The sequence below is a fragment of the Ursus americanus genome, chromosome 8 (assembly GCF_024610735.1).
Source record: "Ursus americanus isolate L20-20 chromosome 8, mUrsAme1.1.p, whole genome shotgun sequence".
NCBI classification, from domain to species: domain Eukaryota; kingdom Metazoa; phylum Chordata; class Mammalia; order Carnivora; family Ursidae; genus Ursus; species Ursus americanus.
Genome location: NC_142134.1, coordinates 83,077,662 through 83,104,520, shown reverse-complemented (window position 1 = coordinate 83,104,520; position 26,859 = coordinate 83,077,662). Strand labels below are relative to the sequence as shown.

At 65.0% G+C, this 26,859-nt stretch overlaps 1 protein-coding gene across 4 annotated transcripts; it reads right to left on the bottom strand.

Annotated features, from left to right (window-relative positions):
• Positions 1–146: 146 nt before the first annotated feature.
• On the bottom strand, positions 147–26,301 carry CTBP1 (C-terminal binding protein 1). Of its 4 annotated transcripts, none has more exons than XM_045774780.2 (10): positions 26,076–26,301; positions 15,846–16,041; positions 14,002–14,156; positions 6,830–6,974; positions 5,018–5,224; positions 3,957–4,171; positions 2,678–2,808; positions 1,995–2,122; positions 1,360–1,477; positions 147–1,097 (listed from the first exon to the last, which is right to left on the bottom strand). In XM_045774780.2, the coding sequence occupies exons 2-10, from the start codon at positions 15,850–15,852 to the stop codon at positions 911–913; spliced, it is 1,293 nt and encodes a 430-aa protein (XP_045630736.1). In that variant the 5' UTR covers positions 15,853–16,041; positions 26,076–26,301; the 3' UTR covers positions 147–910. The 4 variants fall into 4 exon arrangements, with proteins under 4 accessions (XP_045630736.1, XP_045630737.1, XP_045630734.1 ...); XM_045774781.2 differs by lacking the exon at positions 26,076–26,301 and adding an exon at positions 25,819–25,858; XM_045774778.2 differs by lacking the exon at positions 15,846–16,041.
• Between the last annotated feature and the right edge of the window lie 558 nt (positions 26,302–26,859).

The following is a 26,859-nucleotide window of genomic DNA, read 5'->3' as shown; positions in this document are numbered from 1 at the left end:
CAGCAGCAGCTTCCGAGCCTGGACCCTGCCCCCTCCAAGGACCACTGCCTGCCGGGGTTCCCCAGGGCTGCCCGCTGCAGCCAGGACTGAGACCCGCCACAGTCCCCACCAGGCAAAGCCACTAAAATAGACACTGGGCCTTCCGGCTCTTTCTGGGATTTTTATTTCTTTAAAATAATTCATACAAATGGTTACAGTCACAAACATGATTTTAACCAAAATATTGCTAGCCTACCACATCAGCAGGACGGCACCCGCGCAGGCCGGGACGCTGCGCCCTCACGTCCCCAGGACAGACGCCGGCGGCCGGAGCGCGCGGTGGGCCAGGCGCACTCCTCTTCTCTTGGAGCCACTTTGCGATGCCGTCTTCGTTTGGAACAAGGGGATTCATGCCAAAATTAGGAAAAACAGCCTTTGTTTTGTTTTTCTAAATTATTCTAAAAATAAGACAAGCAGGTAGAAAAAACAATGCACTGTGTGGCGTAGAAAGAAAAACGGGAAGGATTCGTTGTCCTGAGAAGTTTGCCAACTGCCTCGTTTGGGGCGCGCTCCGACACTCGAGGGATGCAGTCTGAGGCCGACCTGCCGCGCGCTCCCTCGGGGCCCTCTCTGCCGACAGCTAAGCAAACAAATCCTTGGTGGTCTACAGACGGCACACGGACAAGAACATTCATGATAGAATTAACTACTAACTCTGCTTAACGAGGACGCAAAGGACACAGGACAGCGGCTGGCCCTCGGGACAGGGCAACTACAGCTGACGTGGGGAGGCCGGCGCCACCTCCCGCCTGCCCGGCGCCTGGACAGTCTCTGGAGCGCCGTGGCCACCCACAGGCGCCGCCTCTGCACACGCCTGTCCGGGGGCGCCGGCCGGCCGCCCGCCCGCCGAGGCCGTCGAGCTCCGCCCGGGCTACAACTGGTCACTCGCGTGGTCTCTATCTGCCTCGGGCTTGACGGTTTGGCCGGGAGAAGGGGCGTGGGGTGGGTGGGACACGGGGGGCAGGCCGTGGGACAGGGACATGGCGCTGGGGACAATGCCTTCGACGGCAGTCGGGATGCCGCTGGGGGCCACGCCCACCACGCCCGGTGGGTACCTGCTGGGAGGAGACGGCTTGTGAGGCTGGCAGGGTCCCTCCCGTGGCCACAGCTCAGGCCCAGGACAGCTCGGAGCTGCTCCCAGAGGCCATGCCTGGCGGGACCCCAACCCGGCCCCAACTCCTCGCTTGGCCCCCTTCACCCTCAGGTCTGGTGTGGCCCACACGGGGCATGCACCTCCAGGCCTGGCCGCCCCCCGCCCCCCGCCCGGGACCCTGCCCTGCCTGCAGTCATCACGAAGTGCACCCGCCCCTACCCGCTCACCTGTAGGCGGCCCCGTTGAGCTCAGGGTGCACGACGGCTGGGTCCATGCTAGCCCAGTGGGTGGCGGCGGTCAGGTGGTCCTTGTTGACACAGTTCTTCAGGCTGTCGGGGATGCGGCCTGGCAGGTGCAGCAGAGAGAGGAAAGGCAGTGCCATGTCACGCGGCTGCGCCCAGGAACCCAGTGGGGCACAGCAGCGGCGGGCACGAGCTGCGGGGTCCCCGCAGCTGGGCCTCCCTCCCTCTTGCTCTCCTCCCCTTATGTGTGGACGTGGTCACCTTGCAGCTCAGAGACCCCCCCCCCCAGGCCCGAGCAGTGCCCTCAGCTCCCTAGTGGCCCCCACATCTGCCAGGCCGATGGATTTCGGGGAGCAGCAAAGGCCCAGCCCAGTGTACAAGCACAGCCAGGCTTTTAAACGTGGGGTGAGGAAGCACACATGTGAATCCCCACAGGTGACCGTCAGCAGGCATCCTGAGCGCGACGCACGAGCGGGACCAAGGGCCAAGTGGGGAGCAGCACTGCGGGAGCCGGGGGCTGACCTCCACATCAGGGGGATGGCTCGGTGTGGCCCCCGCCAGCTTGGCCGCCCGGCAGCGCGGCCTCGGGAGGAGGCTCAGGTCCCGCCAGCCACCCTCACCTGTGATGGCTCTCCGGATTTCCCGGGCTGCCTCCTCCCGCATCTCGATGGACGCCTGCTCGCTGTACCAGGCCGCGTGGGGGGTGCAGATCAGGTTGGGTGCGTCCTTCAGCGGGCCCTGGCTAAAGCTACAGATGGCACAGAGCAGGTCAGGGTAGGGTGGAGGGTGTCTGACCCTGCCTGGAACCACACCCCACCCCCGCGCCAGACCAGGAGACCCTAGGCTGGTCAAACCTGGCCCTGGGCTCCTGACAGCAGCAGGGAGGAGTCTCAGCTGGCGGTACGCGGCCCCAGCCCTCCCTGCAGGTGAGGGCGCTAGTCCCCACAGCGACAGGCTCACAGACAACAGGGCTGACGTACCGTCAGGGGCTGGCTGCTGCCCCAGATGGGCTTCTCGGATGTAGGGTCTCTACAGATGTGACCACATAGGCACTCCACATGAAGCGCAGGTCCGAGCCCCCTACCCCCTGCCCACGGAGACCTGGCTGGGCCCTGGGGGCAGGCCTGCCTGAGCAGGATCTCAGGCTGGACACGAAGCCCAGGGATGGGGCCTGGACACTGCCAGTGGGCATCGGGCCCGGCCCCATGCCTGCTAGGGGTCAATGTGGGGTGTGAGCTGAGGGCACGGCCCGGTGTGGGAGAGGCGGCGCCCAGGAATCACCCAGGGCGCTGCCAGGAGGCACCTGAAGGGCTCCGACTCGTGCACGTCGAGGGCAGCGCCCCGGATCCGCCCCTCCTTCAGGGCCTGGGCCAGGGCCTTCTCGTCCACCAAGCCGCCCCGGGCCGTGTTCACCAGGAAGGCGCCTTGTCGCATCTGGGGGGACACAAACACAGTGCCGAGAGGGCGTCAACACAGTGACCTCTTCATCTGCCGCCCCTGACACCCAGGGGCCAAGCCCAGCAGGGACGCAGAGCAGACAGGGGCCTGCAGCGGCGGGACGCTGTCCTTGGCCTCTCCCCACCCAGGTGGGACAAGGGCTCGGGGGTGTGTGTGCTCCGACCCCACCCCACCCTGAGGACCCCTGGCCGGAGCGAACGCGCCAACACACAGCCTGCCTCCTCCCACTCCTGGCAGTGAGGTGCAGGCTGGGTCGTGGGGTCTCCTGGCCGGCCCCCAGAACGCATGGGGGTGCCTGGAACGGATACGGCGCGTCTAGGGCATGGTGTGGCCCACAGTGACAGACAGACACAAGCCCCTGAGACAGGGTCTTTGGTGCCGCGGCCCTGCCAGAGAGCCCCGTGAGCTTCGTTTCCTTTTGCTAAATGCCCTCAGAGCTGCCCTGAAGGCGCCCCCCTCCAGGCTTCGTGGTCACAGGGGCTCCCGCCTGCACTGAGGTGACAGATGCCTAGAGACCAACTCAGTCGCCCCGCCGCGGGGCTCAGGCGGCCGGCTGTGCTCAGGGCAGCTCCTCCTTGGTCAGCTCTCCCGTCCACACCTGGTCTTGGGGCCAGCACCCCGGGGCCACACCTGTGCCCACCCCAAACCCAGCCCAAACCCAGCCCAAACCCAGACGGCAGACAGAGAGGAGCCCCGGGTGCCTCGTCCGCCACGGGACGGCAGGGCCCTGGGGCGGACAGTATGCAAGCACACCCCAACCCGTAAGTCCATGCACACACACGTACCCACGCCCGCGCGTGTGCACCCGGGCACGCCCACACACACCCATCCGAAGGCCTGGCGCCTGACCCAGGGCGGTGCCCCACAGCGGCTGTGCCATGCTCCCGGCAGCGGTCAGCACTCCCCCGGAAGCCGGGGCGACATGGCGAAACCTGAGACCCGGGGCACGGCGTCTGCCGTGGTCGTGGGGATGCCAGGACCCTCCGCACGACTCAGAACATGGGCCCGTCCGTGCGGACGGCTCCCCAGCCGCTGAGCCCGGGAGGTGGGGGCAGGCCAGTCGGGCCCCCCGGACCCCCAGGCCCCGCCCATCGCCCCGGCCCAGGCCCCGCCCAGGGGCGCACCTGCTTGACGGTGAAGTCGTTGATGAGGTGGTGGTTGTGCTCGTTGAGGCCGCAGTGCAGCGTCACGCAGTCGCTGTGGAACAGCAGGTCCTGCAGAGTGCTGACCCGCTGCAGCCCCAGCGCCCGCTCGGTGCCGTCTGACAGGTACGGGTCATAGAAGAGCACGTTGAAACCGAAGGCCTTGGCCCGGAGCGCCACCGCCTGCCCCACGCGACCTGGCGGGGCGAGACTCGGCGTCACCATGGCCACGGACCGAGCGGCCCCCGCACGGCCGGCGTCCTCGTGTGCCCAGGGATGACACCGTGGGGCATGAAGCCCTGTCGGCCCGAGGACGCCCGCCCGGCTGTGCGGTGGACAGGGACTCAGAGAGGAGAGCGGGGGCTGGAGGCGCTCCCCAGGGAGTGCAGGGGTGTGGGCTGCCATGTCAGAGCAGAGGCCCCTGCACCTCGGAGGGTGGAGGCCAGAGGGGTCTCACACTAACGCAGGCGTGCCCGTCAGGTCTCCCTCACGCGGCCCAAGCGCTGCCTCTGCGGCGGAGCCCCTAGGGGAGGGGCGGGCACAGGGCCTAACCGAAGGGAAGTTTGGGAAGCAGCATGACAAGGGGGCCGGCAGGGAGCTCCCGCCCCGGCCAGCCCGGGCCAAGCAGGTGGATGGAGCCCAGGTTCAGAGACAGAGATGGGCCACAAACAAGGCAGAAAAGGGGGATGTGACCGACCCAGGACAGTGCCCACATAGCCGGTGAGGGCTAAGGGCCACCGGGCCCTCACCCGAAGGCCATGTCCCCTCAGCCATGGGGTGGGGGCGGGGGGAGGCAGGGTGAGCGTGTCTGAGTGCCGTGAGCGTGGACGGCTGTGCGCAGAGGCACGGGACCGGGGGCACCGGTCTCACGTCTGTGTGTGACGCACACCCAGCATTCCTGGGCAGACAGGGGTCAGCCCAGCCTGTGCGGAGCCCTCAGCCCCATGCAGCCCTGGGTGGGGGGACCCGTCCGGCAGCACGGCCCAGCCCCGGCCTCATGGTCTGCTGAGCCCCTGAGAGGGGGAGGACAGAGCTGAACTCACCCAGCCCTATGATGCCCAAGGTCTCCCCACGGATCCTGGCGGCTCCGGATGCTACTTCCCGGATCTGCTCGACGCTCTGGACCCGCGTGCCCTCCCGCAGCGCCTGGTGCAGCCACGTGGTCCTGCGGTACAGGTTGAGGATGTGGCACATGGTGGAGTCGGCGGTCTCCTCGACAGACGCCGCCGGCACGTTGCAGACAGCAATGCCTGGGAAACGCAAGACACACGGGGTGGTCACCAAGTCCAGTCCCGGCGTGACCCCCATGAAAGGCTGGACCCACGACACACACGCAGCTAACGCCCCAGGCCACGTGGAGGAGAAGCCTGTAGGTCCAGCAAGTAGACATGACAGGACGCAGGAGAGGTTACCTGGGCAAATGCTAATACCTGGTCTGCCCTTCCTGGACCGCTGGCCACCTGATCTTCCAGGAAGGGGTCACTGACCGTGAGGCCGGGGCTTGGCTGTGCTGCTGGATGGGTCCCCCCCACCCAGGGCCTGCGTGGGGCTGAGAGGTTCTGCACAGGCTGGGCTGACCCCTGTCTGCCCCAGGAACACGTGCAGGTCAGCATTCGGAGCCGCTCCACAGCCACTCACACCCACACAGGCCCCCCCCACTCCTGCCTTCCTTGGCTCCCAGGCCAGTTGGGACCTGGCTTTGGACAGGGTGGCCCCCTGTCCTCCCAGCTCCCGTGGCCCCAACAACCCCTTAGCAGCCCTGGAGAATGAGCTGGTCCAGGCTTCTCCTCTATGCTGAGCTTTGGTGGCCAGTCCTGTGCACACACGGGCTGGTTAGCACTGGGAGCCAACGCCTCTCCAGGGCCTCGTGGCCCAGAGGCGGACACAGACCTTCTGCATTTCTACGCGCCTCTCCCAAGCCTGGCCCTTCCACCCTCGTTCTGTCCTGTCCTGCCCTGCCATCTCTTTGCTCTGCCTGGGGACTGGTCACCTCCCTGCTGAAGTGGGGGGCACCTGCTGGCCAGACGCGGCCGTGTGGCTCCTTGAGCTATTCCAAATGCCAGGACAATGCCCAACACACCAACAGGGCTCCATGAGAGGGCCCAGGGCGGATCCTCTACTCCCCTCCAGAAAAACTCAGCCCACCACAAGAGCAGGCGGGAAGCAGGAGGACAAGGCTACATCGTCCCCTGGATTTTCGGACAAAACTGCTGGCGGAGAGGGCAGACCAGGTCCTGGGACTTCTGAGTCCCCACCTGCCCAGGTCTGTCCCTGGTGGAGGAAAACAGCCCCAGCCTGTGACATCACAAAACAGGGCAGACTTGGTGCACGGGGACAAAGGCCCCCAGGAGCCCCGGGGGCAGAAAGCACGCAGGCCGTGGTCCCACACTGGGGCAGGCGCCTTACTGGGGATGCCGCCCAGGGACGGCTGAGAGCAGGACCGAGGGCTCCGCCACGTGAGCTGGTGGTGGGCAGGTGGGCGCACACACAGCAGACCAGACTGAGTGTCCGGTAGGCACAAACGCCAGGCCGTTCTGACTCGGGTCCTTCAGCTGCATCCTGGGGCAAAGGACGGGCAAAACCAGGCACCGCGGGCACCACCCGCAGCTGTGGGCCCCGCTGGCCACGCGCTCGCCTCACCAGGCCTCGGCTCCTGCAAGGCTTTCTGGGGGAGCCACGTTGACCAGGGAACTGGCGGGGGCCCCGCACCCGGAAGTGGGCTTACAAGTCACCTCCCACCGAGCAAGGGCTACGAGGGAACTCCTGGTGAAAGCAAAACCCACCTCCGAGACCCAACGCGATGAGACAGGGCCCAGCAAAGACAGAGGCGCCAAGGGAAGAACCGCGCGCCCTACCTAAGTCCCCAGCCGACTTGATGTCGATGTTGTCGAAACCGCTGCCGATCCTCACGATGATGCGGAGGGCTTTGAACTTCTCCAGGTCCTCCCTGGTCAGCGTGATGGTGTGGTACATCAGCGCCCCCACCGCCTCATTCAGCACCTGCCCGGGGAGAGGGCACATCCGGTCAGAGGCCAGCCCCGCGGGGCCCTGAGCCTGGCTGCCTGCCCGCCGCCTGCTGCCCCAAACCGGCCCAGACGCCCAAGCCGGGGCGGGGGTGACGGAACTCCTCCCCCGCGTGCGCGGCAGTGGCCTTCCCAGGGCGGGGCGCCTGCTGTGACATCGGGCCTGACTGCAGGGGGACCCTGCCGGCTCTGGGCTCCGACTCCCCCAGCAGCCGAGGGGTCCCGCCCCGGAGGGAACGCCCAGGGGGGTAGGTCGTGGGCTCATCTTCCCTGTGAGCACCAGACAGTAAAACAGACGCAGGGCATCCCAGACCCGCAACCCCGCGAGGGCCACGCGGACACACGCTGCCGACAGTGACAGCCCCAGTTCAAGCGCACACGGCGTCCCGCGAGGGCGACGCGCCGCGGAAAGGGCCGGCCTCGGGTCCCCTCCCCACGTGCTCCCCTGCGGCTCCCACACGCGGGCGCGCCCTCCACGACAGCCCTGGACGCCTGCCCTGACGGTGTCCACGCGTCTCTGTGTGGCCTGGGTCGTCGTGCGTGAAGCCCCATGAGCAGATCGGTGTCCTGTCCCCCCCAGGGTTTGGATGAACGCGCTGAGGCGCTACTCTGTTTGCAAAACCGCCCACGGGAACGACCCTCCCCAAAGTTGGGGCTCCACCCACGGCCCCGCCCCACAGGACCCGGAGCGGGAGCTCTCCACCAGTGGGGCGGGTACATGCTGAGGACAAGCCCTTTAGAGGATGGCCCGGGCGGGACCCACGCAGACCACGCCCCACGCCGGGTCAGCTGCGTGCTGACCACGCCAAGCCCCACGCAGGGCTGGGGGAGGAGTGTGTGTGTGTGTGTGGGTGGGTGTGTGTGTGTGTGTGTGTGTGTGCAGACCATGCCCCACGCCCAACACCGGGCCAGGCGGGTGTAAACCACGCCCCACGCAGGCGGGAGCGGAGGGGGGGGGGTGTTGCAGACCACGCCAAACCCCACGCAGGGCGAGGCCCGTGCAGACCACGCCCCACGCTGCTGCAGCAGCATTGGTCCTAGCATGCACGGCACCCCCACCTTGGCGTCTCCTGACCACCGAAGCCCCCAGGTATGTCTCACAGCCAGGCTGGGGGGGGGGGGGGAATGCCTGGTTCTGCAAGGGGGTGCGCCTGGCTTCTGGGGGTCTTGTCCCAGGTCCAGGAGGTCAAGCAGGCCCGCACCCCAGGGCCGAGAGCGCTGCCTTAAAGGGCTGCCATGATCCTCCCAGGACACCTCTGACAACAGCCAGGCACTGGCCGAGGTCCTGCAGTGTTCAGTCTCCCCGCCCAAGGGCAGGGGGCCCAGGATGTCATGCGTGACTTGTCCTAGTTCAGGGACCGGCCTCATTCTTTCCTAGCAGGACACAACAGCGGGCCTTACGGTCAAGCACACGCCCCCTTCGGAGACGTACTCTGGCCACGGGGAGCCTGTAAGGCGGGGTCTGCCACCTCTTCCATACTGAGCTTCCTGTGCGGACTCCGGGTCGCTGGATGGCGAGGGAGGCCTCCGACGGGCTGCGTGCAGGGTGCTGGCCCACAGGCACCCTGCGTGAGCTGACGGGGACTACACCCTCCCCCCGGCTGACGTGGTGGGTGGCCTGGAACAGGTGTCTCGTGGGGGGCGCAGGGCCTACAGTGAGGCTGCTCGCTGCCCCTCTCATCCCCTTCTCTACGAGAGCCGAGTCTCTACGGACAGATGGCAACCCAAAATACGGACAGCTCCCCCTGAGGTGGCGTGACCTCCGTTCCCCTTCCAATGGCCAATGTGGCCAGGAGCATGTACCCTTAGGGGACCACACAAAATGGGCCAAGGGAGAGACAGCTGAATAGCAGGGCAGAAGGGGCCTGGGTCCCTCGTCCTGGGAGTGCTGGTGGGCCTGGACATTAAGGGAATGGCCGGGTGCTGTTGGCCCCTGCTCCAGTTCCTGCACTGAAGATCCTAGGAATCTCAGTCCCTGGACTCCTGGTACTGGACTGGACCTGGTGTGGGTGGGGTGAGGACCCAGAGTGCATGGGGGGGAGGGCAGGTCCTGGGATGGAGGGGAGAGCGCAGACCTTGGCTGACAAGACCCCAGGAGGAGCCCTCTGGCCACCCTGTGCCGAGCTGCATGGACTGGAGAGGCGGGTGGCCACAGCAGTGTGGGGAGAGTGGGCAGACATAGCCATGCACTGGGAACAGAAAGGCGCATCCAAGCAGCGTTGGGAGCAGCAGCCCTGGACTCAAGGATAGGGGGACTGTGGAGGGGAGAGCTCCGGAGGGGAGCCTGCGTCTCTGGCCTGGGCAGCTGGACACGTGCGGGCCTCTTCCTGAGATGACGATGCAGAGGCGGCTCAGCTGTGGCCAGGCAGGGAGGGGGAGCCTCCCAGCGCAGGCTGGTGGTACGTGAGCAGGCGGCAGCCTTCTTTACATCTTGAGCGCTGAACCACAGCAGGAAACAAGTCCGAACCCTGACTTTCACTGTCCCCTGCCACACCCCAACACGGACCATCCACGACTTGTCTGGACATTGCCTACCGCTGGGGCGTCTGGGCTGCTTCCGCTGTTGGCTGTGCCGCGGTAAAAATCCATGCTCTCCTTGAGATGAGTCCTTAGGGTGGAAACTAGCGGGTCAGTTGGAGAACCCTCCGTAAGGCTCTGGGAACCACCGCCACTGCACCCTGGCGGTAGGACTACTCGCCAGCACCAGCTGCACAAGGCCGGGCAGTCCAGAGTTTAGAACGCTACCTGTGATGGACACAAACTGGCATCTGTGATTTTCACCTTAATTTGAGTTTCTGAGGGTGACTTGCCCACCACACACATTTCTTGATAAATTACTTTTCCATGTCCTAGTCCTTTTTCTGCTGAGCTATTTTTAATTATGTGGTACCTAGAGAAGACTTCTCAGAGAGGGACCGCAGCCCGCTCCGAGGCCGCCCACCGCTGACCCTGGGCCGGGGGGGGCCCCGCTCAGCTGCAGGGGGAAACCCCACTGCACTGCTCCATCCAGGCCCTAGGCCCACTCTCCCTGCAGGTTCCTCACGTTCCCGGTCATGACGGCCAAGTGGCTGGAATACCCCCAGGTATCACACGGCCCTCCCAGGGAGGAAGTCAGCAGGAATCCCCAGGGCCCAGTCTGTCTCTGAGAGCTGGAAACCAGCAGAGCCCACTCACATCGCCCTCCACCAGCTGTGTGACCAGGCTTGTGACCTGTGTCCTTAACCCCGGCACAGGGTCCCGTGGGGCCCACCTTGCAGAATGAACTCAGAGCGCAGGCCCCTGGGTGCTCCCCATGGCAGCAGGCCTGAGGGGAACTCATCAGGCAGCACGCAGAGGAAAGCCAGAAGAGCGCATGCTGGTGGGCCCTAGCCAGGCCCACCACCCCGTGCCAGAGGTGGGGGCCGTGCTCGCATCCCTCACAGACAGAGGCACGATTCACAAGCTTTCTGTGACTTCTGCAGACTTTACTTGCTTCCTGGGTCATTTTGTTGGCTTCAGCTCAGAAAGTGTGGCATGGTGCCTCCAACACGCTTCTCTGTGGTCCCAGACGTTTCCCATGACAAACAACCCGTGTAGGCCGGAGGATGCCAAAGCACCAACGAAGCAGCGTGGCCATGTCCACCGCGGCGCAGGAGCGGCATCTCAAGCCCCCAGTGCGGCAGGGGCCAGGCTGCGGCCTGGGGTGCGGGAGCCCCTCGGGGGGGACAGTGTTATGCTTCCCAGTGGTCACTCTGATTTTGCCCAAGCACGTCACCCACCTTCTGCTGAGATCTGTCTCCCGTTAATGGAAGTCTGAGTATCCGCCATCAAGCCTCCGACTGCTGCAGGTACCGCCAACGTCCACCCACCTCTCACGTGTGCTTTCTTTTGCCACTTGTTTCTGATTGCCTCCTCATCAGACCACCGTTTTCTGCCCACGTGCCTCACTTCTGTCCTGACCTCAGGCAGGAAGCACGTCCCCTCCACAAACTCCCCCAATGCTTCTGCTGCGACGCGTGTGCTCGTGCGGCCGGGCCAGGGCTCACTTCCACATCCTCTCCCCTTCCCCGGGGCGTCTGTCCCATCCACTCATGGGCACTGGAACAGCCTGACTCTCTGTCCAGAGTCGCTGTGGCCCTCTTGCTGCCCTCCACCACCCTTCGCTTGCTTCCAAGCCTGTTTCTGCACTTGCCTGGACGCTCCCCTCACTTCTCACAGCTCGAGCACCTCCCTCCCAGGACTGGGCACCTCACGGATGCTTTTCCTGTCTCCTTGTGGTCTTCCCTGGCGTGTCCCCAGAGTGCTGCCTTACTGTCCCACGGCTACAGGTGTCCCGCTTTCCCAGACGGGCCCCCAGGGGACCCCCTGCTCCAGGCCAGCAGACAGCACCCTCCCGCCCCATGGGCCCCTTCTCATGAGTGCCCCTTCCTTTGTGGCTGTCGGTCTTCCGGGAGCCTTCTAGGAGAGTAGAGAGCACACGCCTTCCCCTGCGTTTGGTCGGACACGCAGCGCCGGTTGGAAGCTGTTTTCCCCAGAAGCTTTCAAGCAGCTGGCAAGGGACTGGTCTGATCCTTGTCTCTGTAGGTAACAACCCCCACCCCCGCACTGGGGGAATGTGCTCCTTCCACAGCAGAGTGTCCTGTGGCCCTGACACTTGTCCTGGCTTCACGCTGGGAGAGCGAGAGTCTCCGCGGAGCTCTGGAAGGTTTCATCATCACGCTGTGCTGAGAACGGCTCGGTCTGTCCTCTTTAACACTGAGCACCTGCGGCACCGCTAGTTACAAAGAGGCAGAAATCCCTGATCCACGCTGATGTGTCGTTTCCCTCCACGCCGAAGTCTGCAGATAGGTGGCCCGGGGCCCTGTGTCAGCTCCAGCAGGCTCCAGAGTCTTGTTGCTCGGCCATTCCCAAACAGTTCCCCTTATATTCCAGGTGGCTGCACAGGCTCCAGCCATCACGTTTGGTTTCCCGCAGAAAGACAGAAGGTGGCTCTGCGCACAAAGCCTGTTGGCTCTTCCTGGTCGGACTCAGTCACTTGGCCACACTGGCAGCAAGGCCTGGGAAAGGAAGTGCGTTTGCCCCAGGACATGGGTGCTCCCTGAGGCCCGCGGCTGCACAGACGCGCCAGGCGTGGAGCTGCTGGGTGCACAAGGCTCTCCTCACTTCCATCTTTCTCCCAGGTTCCCCTTGACTGTGTCTTCCACGTTTTCTATTAAAATTTAAATGTTCCACCCGCATGTTTAATTTCCAGGAGCGCCTTCAAGTTCTCGAACGGCACCTTTCCGTGCCGCCGGCTCACGACGTGATGCTCCATCAGGTCTCGCGAGAGCTCTAACTGGCCGCATCCTCACGCTGTCTCTCCCTCCAGAGCAACACTCAGAGCAGCTTTTCCACGCACTCACCCATTCTCCCTACAGGCGAGGCCGCGGCTTCCCGTGGAGGCCCGAGGGCGCCGTCCGGGCACTGGCGTGGGGCAGAGTCGCCCGCGCTGAGGCTGTCCCGGCCCCTCCCCGCGGGTCTGACTCGCTTATCTGGGTTGCATGCTAACTTGAGAACGTTTTGATAAGTTACAATCTTAAAGGAAAACATCCGTTTTATCTTAGTTTTCAAATTTATTGACAGAACTTGTTTCAATATCGTTCATGATTTTTTGACATTTCTACCTGTACGTCTCTTTCATGCTCCATGTTGGTTTTTTCAAATATCTTTTTAGTTTGAAACTAAAATTTTAAAATTCACAGAAAGTTGCAAGAGCTGCCCTCCCCAGCTCTGCAGCCAGTCTGTCCACCATTCCTGCACGTGTGCCGTGCACACAGCGGTGGCTCTAGCCGAGCCACCTCGAGCAGCCCCTTGCCTCGCGCTTCCCGTGGAACCCCGGCAACTCGGTCTCCGTCCCGTGACCTCGTGACCGAGAGGAGCCCAAGCGCACAGCGCGCTGCAGAGATGAGCCAGCGCACCCAGCACCGTGCCCCCGAGCGCTAGCCACGTGCTGCACACGTCAACGCGGCCGTCGCCCCTTTCCACGGCCCAGGAGACCCTGGGCACCCCCTTACCACCGCCAAAGGCCGCCAGGTTCTTCCCGCTTCCCATAGCAGGAGCGCGGCTGCTCCACGCTCAACGGCAGGATTCGGCGGACACGTGGGCTTCACCTCTCTGGCACAACACCAGGAGTGCCACTGGCGGGTGTGTCATGGCACGTGCCTCCTCCAGGAGGGGCGCCTGCTGGCTTGCGACACCTCGTCACGGTGTTCCCGCGCCCCCCCCACCCCACCCCACCGGGTCCTGAGGTTTCTGTGAGCAGCACCCGGCCCTCGGTTGCAGCCCCGGACCCCCACCCTCCTGACCCATCCTGTCCCGCGGCGTCGGGACCCTCTGGGTCTTCTAGACTTTCCCCGAAGCCGCTCCCGTAGTTCAGCTCTTCGTGAGGCCGCGAGCTCAGTCTTCTCTCTCTGCCCATGGACTCGGTCCTGTGATGGACACGCAGCAGGAAACGAGTGCTGGGGATGACCTGAGGCTCGGCCGACAGGACCTTCCCCTCCGTAGGACCGTCCGTTGCTCCTGCCAGGCACCCATGGCTACAGTGGCACAGGGTCACAGGCATCCCCGTTCAAGGCCTGACGCGGTAGTTAACAGGATGGACGGTGGGCAGAGTGAGGGCACAGCTGCATCCTGTCGCCAGGACCCAGACCCAGACCCAGGGCCGGTCAGCACCGTTCCAGAACAGCAGATGCCCCAGGCCTAAGTGCTTGACCACCAGCCCGGGACGACCTGGGTGACCGACGTGGGACCAGGATCGTGTAGCTCATCGGCCCCCACTGCTGTCAGCCACATCCACGGCCCCTGGCTCCAGGTTCTGGGAACACTGGGTTACAATGGCAGTGGCTCAAGCAGCCACGGAATAGCCCTGTGTCCACGTCCGGCGGGGGGGTGACAATACCGCAGGTCTTGGTGGCGTGGGAGCCACGGAGGCACACACCTGAGAGACCTGCCTGCCCTCCTCACTCCCTCGAGCACCCCCCAGTTACCTTCTCGTGGATCTCCTGTGTGGACTGCGCGTCACAGAAGGCCACGGTAGCCACGTCCTTCAGGATGGGCATCTCCACCGTACAGTCCCGGCCGTCGAGCAGCGCCACCAGGGGCCTGGGATGCATGGGCCCGTTCATGATCGGGGGTCGGACGCCTGCAGAGACAGGAGCGGATGCTCAACTCCGGCGGTGGTCCGAGCGGAGACCTCATTACACCTGACCCCCCACCACCTCCGGCCTGATGCAGGCAGGCCCTGAGAACCCTCAGTGTCCACGCGTCTGGATTTTGTCAAACCTGAGCAAAAAAACCTCTGCGAAAAGCAAAGTGGTGTTTGCTACAGCTCACCGACCCCCGAGCGAACCGGGACCCCAGGCGACCGGCATCACCCCCACAGGACTCAGGGCTGCAGACACGCGCGGAGGGGCCGTGGTCACTGGCTTCACGACACACCCACAACACCCGCTATTCCTTTTCTGCCCATGGCTGCAGCGTGGCCACCCAGAAACCCTGACGGGACCGTCCTCCAGTGCCCAGCACCCTCTCATTCGAAGGTTTGCAGGGAAGAAACAGTGCAGAGGCAGGGAAGGGTTCAAACACCAGACAGAGCCAGAACCCCTGACCTTCCCGGGACGAGAAGATGAAGAATTACTGAAAGCTCCTTCCACACGGAAGGTTAACTATGCCTCATCCTGGGCCAAGAGGACACACGACAGCCTCCCAGGTGACAAGAGTGGCAGCTGCTGAGCCGCCCATGGCCGCGTCCACGCCACCCAGACCCACAGCCTCACAAAGACCCACCCGACCAGCGTGTGGGCAGCACTCTGGCACAGGGTGAGAACCGGGGTGGGGACAACTGGCTGCCTGTGGCCCAGAGCCTACTAGTAGCCACCCCACGGGCGCACCCACTGCCACGTGAGCGGTAAAGACCCGGCAGCCCCAGCCGGCGGCTCGGTGCGGGGTCTGCGAGGCCAAAGCCCCTTCTCCGTCGCTTCCCTCAGTCCCTTGGCGAGCAGCGTGTTTCCCGCCCCTGCGGGGTGACGGGTGATCCGCTGCCAGGCAGACACGCGCTGTCTCCTGCGCACGCGTGTGGACAGCGCCTCCTGTCTCCAACTTTACTTGGAGAATGGCGATATTTCATGCAAAAGTGTTATTTGCTTGCACGGAATGCGCTAATGTCGTTACGTTCAAGTGAACTGGAAAACGCCTACTTTCGGCATCCCGCAGCTTTAGTTCCCAACAACCACAGACTGATGTGACGCCCGTGAGCGGAGCTCTCCGCCCTCCGCAGCTTCCAAGGCCGTGAGGCAGGTTGTAGCATGTAGCCAGCATGTAGCCCGGAGCTCCCGCCAGGCGCGAGGGCACCTCCCGCTAGAGCGCACCGTGAGCCGTTGAGCAGCACACAGGGAGATGCGGCGCCAGGACCCCCTTGCCCCAGGGATGCACTGGCCTCCCGACCACACAGCCGGCGCCGGATCAGGCCTGGGGTTTCCGTGGTAACACCCTAGCCCAGCACAGAGTTCATGGGAGGACGACCAGAGCAGACCCAGCATCGACCTGTGGCCTGGCCCACCTGCGACCTCAGGTCTCCACGCGGGACCCCCAAGGAGGCCCCGTGCTCCGCTGCCTGGCGGGCCTCACCGAGGCCGGCGCACCGCGGGGAGCGTCCCCGTCCTGACCCGCCGCACATGCCGTGGGAAGACCCGGGAGTCTGCCGGCCCCTTCCCGGTGCACGGCTGCCTGGACTGAACGGAAGGACCGCCGCGTGGGAGCAGGCGCGGCTCTTCTGGGCAGTCGCGGAGGGCCCGGCTTCGAGCTGCTTCACACTCCAAGAGCCCCTACCAACCTGACATTTCTTAATATGGGCTCGGCTTCCACGACCATGAATTCGATTTTTCAAAGCGTTTTATCTTCAGAATCTCCAGGCAGAACCGCGTCCTGTCACTGGATCCTCATCCCACGTCTTTAATTGTCTCGAACCAAAGCTCCTAGGTTCCTGATCCTGGGCGACCACTGAAGCCTGCGCCGGGGTCAAAGTCTGACTAAAAATTAAACACAAGAGACACGTTAAAATACCATCCAGGGCCAACTAGAACTCACAGACGCCAGAAGGGGCACAAAGGCGAAGCTTCTCCCTGCATCCCTGACCCCACGCCTGCAGCGGCCAGGCTGGGAGCTGCCGGCCAGCAGGGGCCAACCCCAGCAGAGCAGCGGATGGCGGGGCATGGCCGGGGTGCAGATGCAGTGGGAGGCTTCCTCTGAAGGTCCGGCCCCAACGTCCCTCCAGGTACTCGGGAACCCCACCCGGGTGCCTCCAGTGTCCACAAAGTGTGAGGCCGGGGCCCCGGGTGCTGGTCCGTGGCCAGTTCTGCAAACTTGTATCTCACGCTGCCAACAGCACAGGCTGAGTGGACTTCTGATGAAGCCACCGGGGGGGGGGGATTCAGAATGGGACACAGATGCCACTTTCCCACACCCACACACAGGCCCCCGCCAGTCCCTGCAGGCTACACCCCAGGGAGGCACTCGACTCAGGCACAGCTCCCCTGACGAGACACGGAGGACACGCACGCGCACGGGTCACACACACCTGTCAGCGACAGGATGAGGGCATTTCAGGAGCCCACCCTGAGCACCTGACCCTGCTCTCAGCATGAGGACACCACACTGGGGCTGGCCCCCGAGGCGTGGCTAGGCATCACACTGACCTTGACCCACAATGCCAGTGGCGTGCACCTCAGGAGGCCCCGCACTGAGCAGGAGAGCCACATGGGTGGGCAGCTGCACGGCTGTAGGGGCTGGATGCACCCGCTCCCCCCGCCCCCACTGCCGCCACAGGGAAACTGGGCAGACGAGTCCCAGCAAGGACGGGCCCGCATCCCACAGAACCTGGGCAGACCCCTGCTGCAACCACCACGTCCACACCAAGGGCAGGCGTCCCGCTGTCCTGACCTGTGAGCCTGGGCCAGGTCAGACGGCCGTGCTCAACTTCAGTTTCTGCAGGCGTGATTTCTGATCTCCTCTGTCCCCACCCGAGTGTGGATGTGCTTTAGAACCCAGCCCGCGGGCAGCTGAGTCCTTGATGACTGGGCTCAACCACGCAGGACCCAGACTGGCCCGTGACAGGACGTGCAGTGAAAGGGGTGCAGGAGGGCAGCTGTGCATGCTGGGAGTCTCAGGCCCATGCCGGGAACAGTCTGACTGCTTCTCCCGATTCCCTCTGCGGGTTTCAAGCACCCACACTGGGCCCTCATGACTGGCTCTCTGCCAGGAAGTGGATGGCTCACAGGCTCCCGTCCCCATGGTGGGTTCCACACCGGGCCCCTGGTCAGAGGGCGCTGAAGCCACACTGTGGGAGGAAGGGGTCCCAAGGACCAGAGCCTGGCAGATGGCCTGGGGTCCGCACAGAGCCGTGGCTCCTCCTTAGTTCCGTGAGACCCTGTGCCCTGAGGCCCTTGCCCGGGCTGGGCCAAACGGCCCATGACAGGGTCCGGCTCCCCACCCCCAGCCGCAGCTCACCATAGCCGGTTGCTGGCCAGTGACTGCCGGCCAGCTCGGGCCTGGCCAAACTGGCACCGTCCTGTGCCACTGGGGGCTGAGCTGCCCCTTCCATGGGGGGGTGGACCCTCCCTCAGTGGAGGGCACCAGAGCCCCTTCTCTCCCTGTCCCTCCAGTCATAGCTAAGAGTCCTTCACGGGCAGACGGGCGGTGGTTGGTGGGCCCCCGGCAGCGTGACATCTCCACCCAGGTCAGACCCCCCCCCCCAACCAGGTCCACCCCAGTGCTGCTCTGAGGTCAAGCACGGCCGCCAGGAAGGGGCTCGAGGCCCAGGGCCTGAACTTTCCTGACACACGTGAACTTCTCTTCATCACAAACGTGTAGCTTCACAACACACAGCTCAAGAAAATACAAAACGTGGGAAACTGCAGATCACAGACCCACCTTTGATTTAACTTTGTTCCATAAAGAACATACCGGATGAATCAGGAAACGAGAAGTCGCTCACACCTCATAAAGAGGGAGGGGCTGCTCTGTGACAGGGTGACGCCCCAGAGAACCTTCAGGGACCCTCAGTGACTATCCGCCGGCCTCTACAGGTGTAGAGGGTGGTGGCAGGTAAGGCCCGGAAGGCCAGAGGCGCAGCTGTGCTGGCCCGACACTCTCCCCGCCAGGAGACAAGCCTCACCCTCGACCTTGACCTTCACAAATGAGCACGGAGCCAGCACCGGGCGTGAGGCGTCTGGGCCAGGGGCAGCAAGCTGGCCGCCAAGGACGCAGGCCACCCCAAGGACGCAGGCCTCAGGTCAGGTGTCTACCAACGGCAGCTGGATAAAGCCCTCGGGTCCGGCTGGCCCGGCCTCCTCAGGCTTCCTGCACCCGCCGAGCGGCGAGCACCCAGAGGAACCCATGGTGCCGGGCGCCTGCAGACGGCGAGGGAGGGAGGGGGCTCCAGCTGCAGGCGGACTCGTACACCGTGGCTGTGATGAGGCGGAGGCGGGAGGGAGCGCCACAGAACCGCAAGAACTGCAACCCAAATCCAATTACCCCGCCGCGTCTCCAGGCTCCTCTACTTCCCACCGCTGGCCCCACACTTACTCCGAGCACAGCCACAAACGGCAGCGGCAGCATGCTGGGCAAGACCACAGTGGTCACCTCCACGGAGCCGAGGGCAGTGAGCCCATCTGCCCTCCCGCCTGGAGGGCCCCACGGAATCATACTCAGTGTGTGCAGGTGACGGGGAGTTAGGAAGGGGTCACGCCAACCACGCGGTCATGAGGCTTTCTTTTCTTCTACAACCCAGAGAAGGAAGCACCATGCGTGCCTGAAAGCAGCCAGAGTGCCCAGCTGGGCCCTCCGTGGCTGGCGTGGCCCTCGGCAGAAGGCACAGGCTAGTGGTGGGTGTGCAGATGGCAGCCTTCTTTTTCTCTGCACACTCGCTCCACGCCAAGGGCCCGGGGCTCTGTGCAGCCGAAGTAAGGAGAACCAGACCCCTCGGGCACACGGAGCCTCTCACCCTGCGCTCCACTGTGCCCCCGGCTCACCTTTTCTGTGAAATGATTTCAAAAGGAAGCTTTGCTTTGCCAACAGCTGACCGAGGTTCAGAAGCCCGCGAGCAGCCTAAAGGGCCAGGGTGCGTCCCAGGCTCCCTTACCAGGGCAGTGATGTGTGCCCCCCAGGGGAGCACCAGCAGGCGTGGGGGTCAAAGACCAGACTGGGTCAGGCCAAGGGTCCCAGGACCCAGCATGCAAACACATGGCGACTTCAGGCCCAGGCTGTACACACACAAAGACGAACCCGTCTCTTGTCCGTCCTGGCCCGGGGCCCCACAGACAGCATGACGGCATCTACCAGGGCCGGGGAGGCTGAGCCAGGCCCAGGAGCAGGGTGTGACACACGGAGTCCACCGCCCACCCGACTGTGCTTGACAGAATGAGACCGTGTGACTGCAAGCAGCTTCTGGGCTAGTGCTGGGGGACGTCCACAGTGTGCAAACACCAAACTCCACCTTGTTCCTGGAAAATGCCAAACAGAAGCCCCCTCAGCTGACCTCACGGCGCAGAATGACCACAGAGAGCCCCACGGACACAGGCGAAGGACGATGGGAACACACGGGGCGGCCACTACGCAGACACGGAGGCTCCTGCAGGCAGGGTGGGCGGTGAGGACAGGGCTGCGGGTCGGGGGTCCCAGGGCCACCAGGCCACCTGTAAGCTGCCGCATGCCCTCTGTCACCGCAAGCATCTTTTCTCAAGCGTTTGCACCGCATGCCTAATTATCTGTAAGACAATTTTGCCATAAAAGATAAAATCACAAAAAGTAAGACGTTCATTACAAAGAACGTAATAAAAACTGAAAAAAGCAAAACTAAAAAGACGTTCCTGCAAAACGCATATTATCTGACCACGTCTCAACTGTAGAAGGAGGTCTGGGTGGTCCCAGCAAAGAGCCGGCTGTGTTCGGCCCCTCCTCCCGCCGGGGAGCGGCAGGTGCTGCACGAGGCACCGGGCTGCGGGCTCACGAGCCCCCAAGCCGCGCTGTGCTGCAGGCACTGTCACAGGCCGCCGGAACCACGGCCGTGGCAGCTCAGAGGCCCACCGCGGCGAGACCATCAGGAGGGGCGCTCTGCCCCCAGAGAAACGAAACCACCAGCACTGCCCTAAGCTCCCCAAACATGCCTGCTGGGCACCTACGCGAGGCCAGGGCTTCTGCTCGCCCTCTGCCCTCAGGGGCATGGCCCCACATTTACAGGGGCACAGCTGAAGGGCGGACCCCAGGGAGGCGTGCAGGATCCTGTCCAACACATCCCGGGGGCGCCTGTCCCTCTGCTCCACCCCATATCCCCCTGGTGCCCGCCCACGATGACCAACACGAGGCTCCTGGGAGCCACCTGCTCTCAGACAGCAGGTACGAGAGCCCCTCAGGCAGGGATGGGGCTGAGCGTCAGGGCAGGGGCTCAGAAACTGGCCGGGGGTCTGGGAGGGTGGGACACGGGGTGGACACCCCACACTGGCTGCAGGCTGCTGCTGCCCGCCCTCCGCGGTACTCAACACTCCCAGGCTCCCTTGGGTTCCTCCCTGGCACTTCCCGCCCTACTCTGATGTCCCACTCTGGACGGACATGTGAGCTGTTAACAGCGTCACCAGACGAGAGGCTTGTGGGCAGCCACGTCCACACCTCGCAGGCGTGGGGCACGTGGCTTTGGGACCCCGCAAGCATGGAGGGAGGGAGTGGATTCTGACGACCACCTCGACACACACATCCGCGTCATTCCCCATATGAGGAGCTGTGCGCCAGGAGGCGGTGGCCCTGGGGGGGCTGGGTGCCCGCCGTGGGTGGTGACCAAGCACACACACCTGCATCCCTGCAGCTCAGCAAGGTGGAGGGGACCCAGTGGTCAGCACGGCTACTGACACCGGAGGCCCTCGCCAGGAGCTGGGGGTGCGGGGCAGCAGCAGGACCCACTGGGCTGCAGGAGACACCTCTGCTGGCCGCCACATACATGGGCCCCTCGCAAAGGCGTGGACGAACGCCAGCACGGGCTGCTGTCCCAAACGTGTGTGCACAGCTCCAGGTCGGACGGACGGGTGCCGGTCAGGTGGCAGCTGGAGGAGGCAGCAGGACTTAAGCTGCGCTGTCCACCACGGCGGAGCTGCCTGCAGGGGACGCGCACACGCAGACACCTCTGTGCTGCCTTCACCACTTTCCGTGAGTCTAAAGCTGGTCTGAAAGTTCATCTTAAAGACAGTGCAGCAAGGGAAGGGACCGCAGCCCCCAGGGCCCCACCTACGGGGGTCTGGGCAGAGCTCTCCTGGGTCCAGCCCCACCCAGCTAACCAGGAGGCCGTCCCTCCTGTTCTACCCCCCGCCCCAGTCCTGGGAGGGATTGGGGGTGCAGCTGGCACACTCCAGGGACACCCGAGGCACTCAGCCCTCCCCAGACCAATCATAGCAGCTCCCTGGCACCTAGGCCAGCGGGAACCCTGGTGGAGGGGGTGCCCGAGAACCCAGCCATGCCTGACCTCGGGATTCCGCGTCCCTGGCTGGTCACGCCTCCCCTTACAACTCTGACAAGCATCCCACACTCAACACCCAGAATTCGTTCCCAAAGTGCTCCGTGCTGCTTCTCCAGACTCAGAAACTAGGCCATCTCCCACCTGCTCATGCCCCAGACTCAGTAGCCATGGCCCGGAGCCTCCCAAACATCAGAGCAGCCCCCACAGTCCTATGTGCTCCCAGCAGGACAGCGCGCCCCTCCCCACCACAGCCAGGGGCTTCAGAAACAAGACCCAGGGCCTGTCACCCCCTTGAGACCCTCAGCATGGCTGGCTGTCCCCTGCCAGCCTTTCCCTTGGCCTCCGTGAAGCCAGGCCCTCAGCCACAACAGGCTTCCCACAGGCAGGGCACACCCGGCCCCTTGCGGTGCTTCGGCTTACCACCTTCGGTCACACCCTCCCGAACACCTCCTCCCAAGAAGGGGCTGCTGACCACCTGGAGAGCACCTCACCGCCCCGCCCCGTGTCCTCCTCTGGCCCGGCCCCCAGCACGGTCAGCTGGGGGGCAGGAAGGCATCGGTCTGCCCTGGTCCGGAGGTGCCAGACGGGGCCGGCCACGCCGCCCAGGGCACGGTCTGCTGGCTGAGGGCCTGGGCCTGGCGGGAGCTGAGGCTGCACAGAGAAGGCCCGGTGCTCCATCGGATGGTACACAGCTGTGGGCACCGTGGCCACATCGACTCCAGCAGGACTGATCCCGTCAGCAGCACGCACCGTGCTGTCCCCTGAACTCATTGTGAACCAGAAAGGCGCTCGCTCCCCCACACGTGAATAAGACTGCTGTCACTGAGACTCCCCCACGCTCCTCTCGTGCTGTTACATGCGTGCACACGTGTCCTGCTAGCTCTGCGATGCATCAGAATCCCACGCACGAGAACCTGTGGCTGAAGGAAAGTCACCTTCCTGCCCTTCTGCGTGTGACATTCAACAGCTGCCGTGGGCAGACCCCACGTGGGGACGCGTCCTCTGAGGCCAGGCCTCACTACACTACACAGACGCCACAGACTCAGGAAGACCAGCGCACAGCACCGCAGCCTAAGACAGGCGGCCTGGCCAGGGCACTGGGGGCACCGAGCAGGCCTCCTGACAGGCCAGAGCCCACGCCGCGGGAGGGTCCAGAAAGCATCCCCGCCCGCCAGACCCACTGGGATTTCTTCTAGTTCCAGTCCTCTCAGGGCGTCACCATCCTCCCAGCCCCAGTCTACAGCCAGGCTGCAGGGACAGAAAGGACCCTCCCCCCACCCTGCGGGTGACACAGGCAGAAACAACTCAGTGTGAAGAGCATCCCCCTGGCACTGGCACGTGACGAGACGTCCATGAGATCTCTGGCTCGGGAGAACAGAGGCGCACCCCCTTAGGACATCCTGGGGCTCGGCAAGCGAGGGCCCCATGCCCATGCAAGGCCCGGGGGCCAATCCACAGCTAAGCTTCTGGACACAGTAGTGACGTGGGATGTGAAGTCCCGTTTGGGAACTGGAGGCAAGTGTGTCGTGGACTGCCCTGTACCCATCAGGTGGCGGTGCCAAGGCCAGACACAACCCCCTCCCCCAGAGCTTGCCATGGGTCCTCCTTCCTGCCACCAGTGCAGGGAAACCAGGAGTCTTCTAGAAGGGCAGTTGGCACAGAATAAAAAGCCTCTGACTGGGTCCCCCACGCCCAGGAGCCGTGGGCGGCCGGCAGCAAGCTGCGCTCCAGCCACTTAGACTGGGCCACACCAAGGGCACAGGATGCTCTGGGGGCAGGTGAGAGGCTGGTGGCAGAGAAAGGCCATGTCATGGGCCCAGCCATCTGCTCGTGGCCTGCTGGCCCAAAGGAAGCCCCCACCAATCTCAGCTTGCACCGGGCTGGTGGGGCACCAATGCCAGACTCACCTCTGAACCCCATGGGCCCTTCTCCTACAGAGAGGTGTTCATCTCTGCCCTGGGGTTCCCCCGGTAAACATCTGACAGCTCACCCCACAGCCAAACCCCATATACAGATGTACAGACAGGGGTGGCTCCAGCCTCCCAATGCATGGGGCTCTCAGGGCTGAGCCCCAAGAAAGGGGCCGTCACAGAACACTTAGCAGGACCTCAGCAGCTCTGTGCCCCCAGGCCCCCACCCCATGTGTCCTCAAGCTGAAGCAAAGAGGCTAGAAGGGAAACCCCAAACGCAGCCAGGAGAGGAGGGTCCAGGGCTAGACAGGTCACTCCAGCCACGAGTCCATTTCTCAGATGGAGCAGGGACAGCAACCCGTCCAGCCAGAAGAGGCTGGAACTGCCCAAACACCCCCAAGGAGGCTGGACAGGACCCGCTTGCACAGGGCACACAGATGAAGCCCCAAGTGCGTGTCCCTCACAAGACCCCGTAGAGATGCCCAAACTGAACCACGTGCTCAAAGATAGTGACAAAACCCAAGTGAGAAGAAAGGCAGGCACCACTGGGGGCTGCAAGGAGGGGCAAGAGACTAAAGCCCGGGTCCAGAGATGACCCCCATGGCCAGCTTTGGCAAAGCCCTGGAGGGCAGAGAGAAGGCAAACCCCAGAGAGCAGGCATGGCCAGACTGACGTCCAGGGAGAGCAGGACAATGATGGTGAGCACGCACACAGCCAGAAAGCACTGGCCCCTTACCCTGTCCCCAGTCCCATCCCCGCCCTGTCCCCAGTCCTGTCCCCGCCCCGGCCCTGTCCCCAGTCCCATCTCCTAGTCTTGTCCCCAACACTTGTCAGATGCTCACTCATGATCCCACATGGCCTCACACTGCCATCTGCACCTGACAGACCCTAGTCAGGGGCTTGGCTGGGATACCCCAGGGATGGGCTTGGGTCTGTGTTTTGGCCCTCTTTGATCAGTCCTCTAAGAACCTTGGGGGTGCCGCCCCACTCAAGACAGATGGCCTGCGATGACCCCCAGGTGGGTGTGCACGGCTCCAGGTGCCCACACTGCTGGAGGCCAGCCGCTGTTGAGCACTCTGACTGCTGTGTATGTTTTTACACAAATGAAGTCGCTGCTCTTGAAGGGGGGGGGGGGGTCCTGGAAAAGGGAATAAAGGTGGGACAGGGGATGTGAACACCTCCCCATTTAAACCCTGAGTCTCCAGCCACCTCAAGAGGTGGGAGCTGGTGAGGGTTTCAGGGCTGAGTACTTGATTCAGACCAACCGGAAGCAAGCCGATCCCGTCCCACTCTGGATGGCAAACTGTTTCCCTCTCCCCCAACCAGAAGGTTAATCTGTCCTAAACGATCATGGGGAAAATGATCACTACAATGGGGTCTGGCTGCTGGCCAGGTTCCGGGCTTCTCCAAGATGCTGCCAGCCTAAAGGCTGTCCTCCCGGGCATGCCCAGAGGTGGTGCCCTCATTTCTCATCAGCGGGCAGAGGGCTGGGCAGGGCACCCAGCCAGAGAAAGATCTAGCCTCCAACTCGTAGGCTCAGGTGTGGCTGCAAGCTTCTCGCTGGCACGGGCCTCAGGGAGCCCAGGCCCCCAGGCTAGGATGGCACGGGGGGGGGGGGGGCGGGGGGAGAGGGGCAGCGGCCCGGGGGCCCACCCAGGCTGGCCCCTCCCCTGCCGCACCCCGGGCGGCTGGACGTGGACCAGGAACTGCAAGATGGCCCCCGACACCGGAGCTCGGAGCCGGCCAGCAGGCCAGCACCCACCCTGGAGTGCCCCCGCTGGCCTGCTGCCCCACGGCCGCAGGCTCCCGTGTGGTCCTGGCAGCCAGGGTCCTGCTTTCCGACAACCTTCAGAACACGGGGGGACAGCGGCCCTGTGAGCAGCAGACCGGGGGCCACGGGCGAGCTCAGGGAGCGCGCAGGTGGCCAAGCTGCGGATGCGTGTGCCCCAGGCTGCCGGCCGCGGCGGCCCCCCCCACCGGCCGGCCGTGCTAAGTGAACACATGCTGGAGACACGGGCGATGCAGGCGGCGGGGCGGGGCCGTCCGACGCGCAGCGGTGCGGGAGGCGCCCGGCGTGCACGCGGGGCTCGGGCCCGCACGCAGCCCGCGTCCTCCCGGCCCACGCCGGGCCCCCACGGCGGCTCCGCATGCCGGCGCGCCGAGGCCCGGGGGAGCGGGGACGCCGGCAAAGGGCCCCGAGGCCCAGGCGGGGCGAGCCCACGCGACCGCCGGGAGGCCGGCCCGGCCCCCGCAGGGTGCACGCGGGCCGGGAAGCAGGGCGCTGGGCCCGGGAGGGAGCCGCGGGTCCGCCGGGTCTGGACGCCGGGGCGCGCCGCGGGTGTGGCGGGGCCTGGACTGGGGGTCAGGGGGCCGAGTGCGGCGCCCCTTTGTGTCACCTGCGCGGGCGGCGGCGGCGGCGGCGGCGGCGGGCGGGCGGGGCGGGCGTGACGGCGGCGCCGGCGCACGCGCACTTGCACGCTGCGGCTCGCGCACGCGCACGGCGCCCCGCGGCCCCGCCCCGGCCCCGCCCCCGGCGGCGCGCGGATGCCGGCGCGCACGCGCACTCGCACACAAAGCCGGGGGCCCGCGCGCGCCCGCCCGCCCCGCCCGCCGCCCCGCCCCCGCGGCCGGAAATGCGCGCGCGCGGCCTTACCGAGCGGCAGGCCCTTGTTGAGCAAGTGCGAGCTGCCCATTGAAAGGCGCGGGCGGCTGCGGGCCCCGACGAGTCCGGCGCGCTCCGCCGCGAGCCCGGCGCGTGGGGCGGCCTGGGCGCCGTCCGCTGCTCCGCCCGCTCGCCTGCGCCCGGGCGCCGCCGTGCCGAGCCGCGCCGCGCCGCGCCAGCAGCCGCTCCACCGGGCGGGTACAGGCGGCGCGCGCGCGGGCGGGGCTTCCGGCCCAGCAGTCTCCTGTTTCCAGGCGCGAGCGCCGCGCAGCACGACGCGGGCGGCTGCAGGCCGCGCCCGCCCGCCCCGCCCGGGCAGCGAGGCTCTCCCGCCTGCCGCGCCTGCCCACACCTGCCTGAGTCCGCACACGATCGTGCCCCGCACACACCAGGCCCCCCTGGCCCGCACCCGCGTGCACATACACACACACGCACCTGCCCTGCACACACAGAGAGACACACACGCACCTGCCCTGCACCCGCACATGCACCTGCCACGCACACTCACCTGCCCTGCCCCCGCACCTGCCACGCACCTGCCCTATAACCACCAGGCCCCACCTGACCTGCCCCCCCCCCGCCCGCGCTCAGACATACACACACACACACCTGTTCTACACATGTGCCTGCCTCACACCAGCACACCCACACAAGCACCCATCTACACACTTTCCATGCACATGCATTCACCAGGCCCCATCTGCTCCACACCCACTGGGCCATAACTGCGAGGCCGCACCTGCCCCACACCCACATCCCTGGAGCGGTGTGTGAC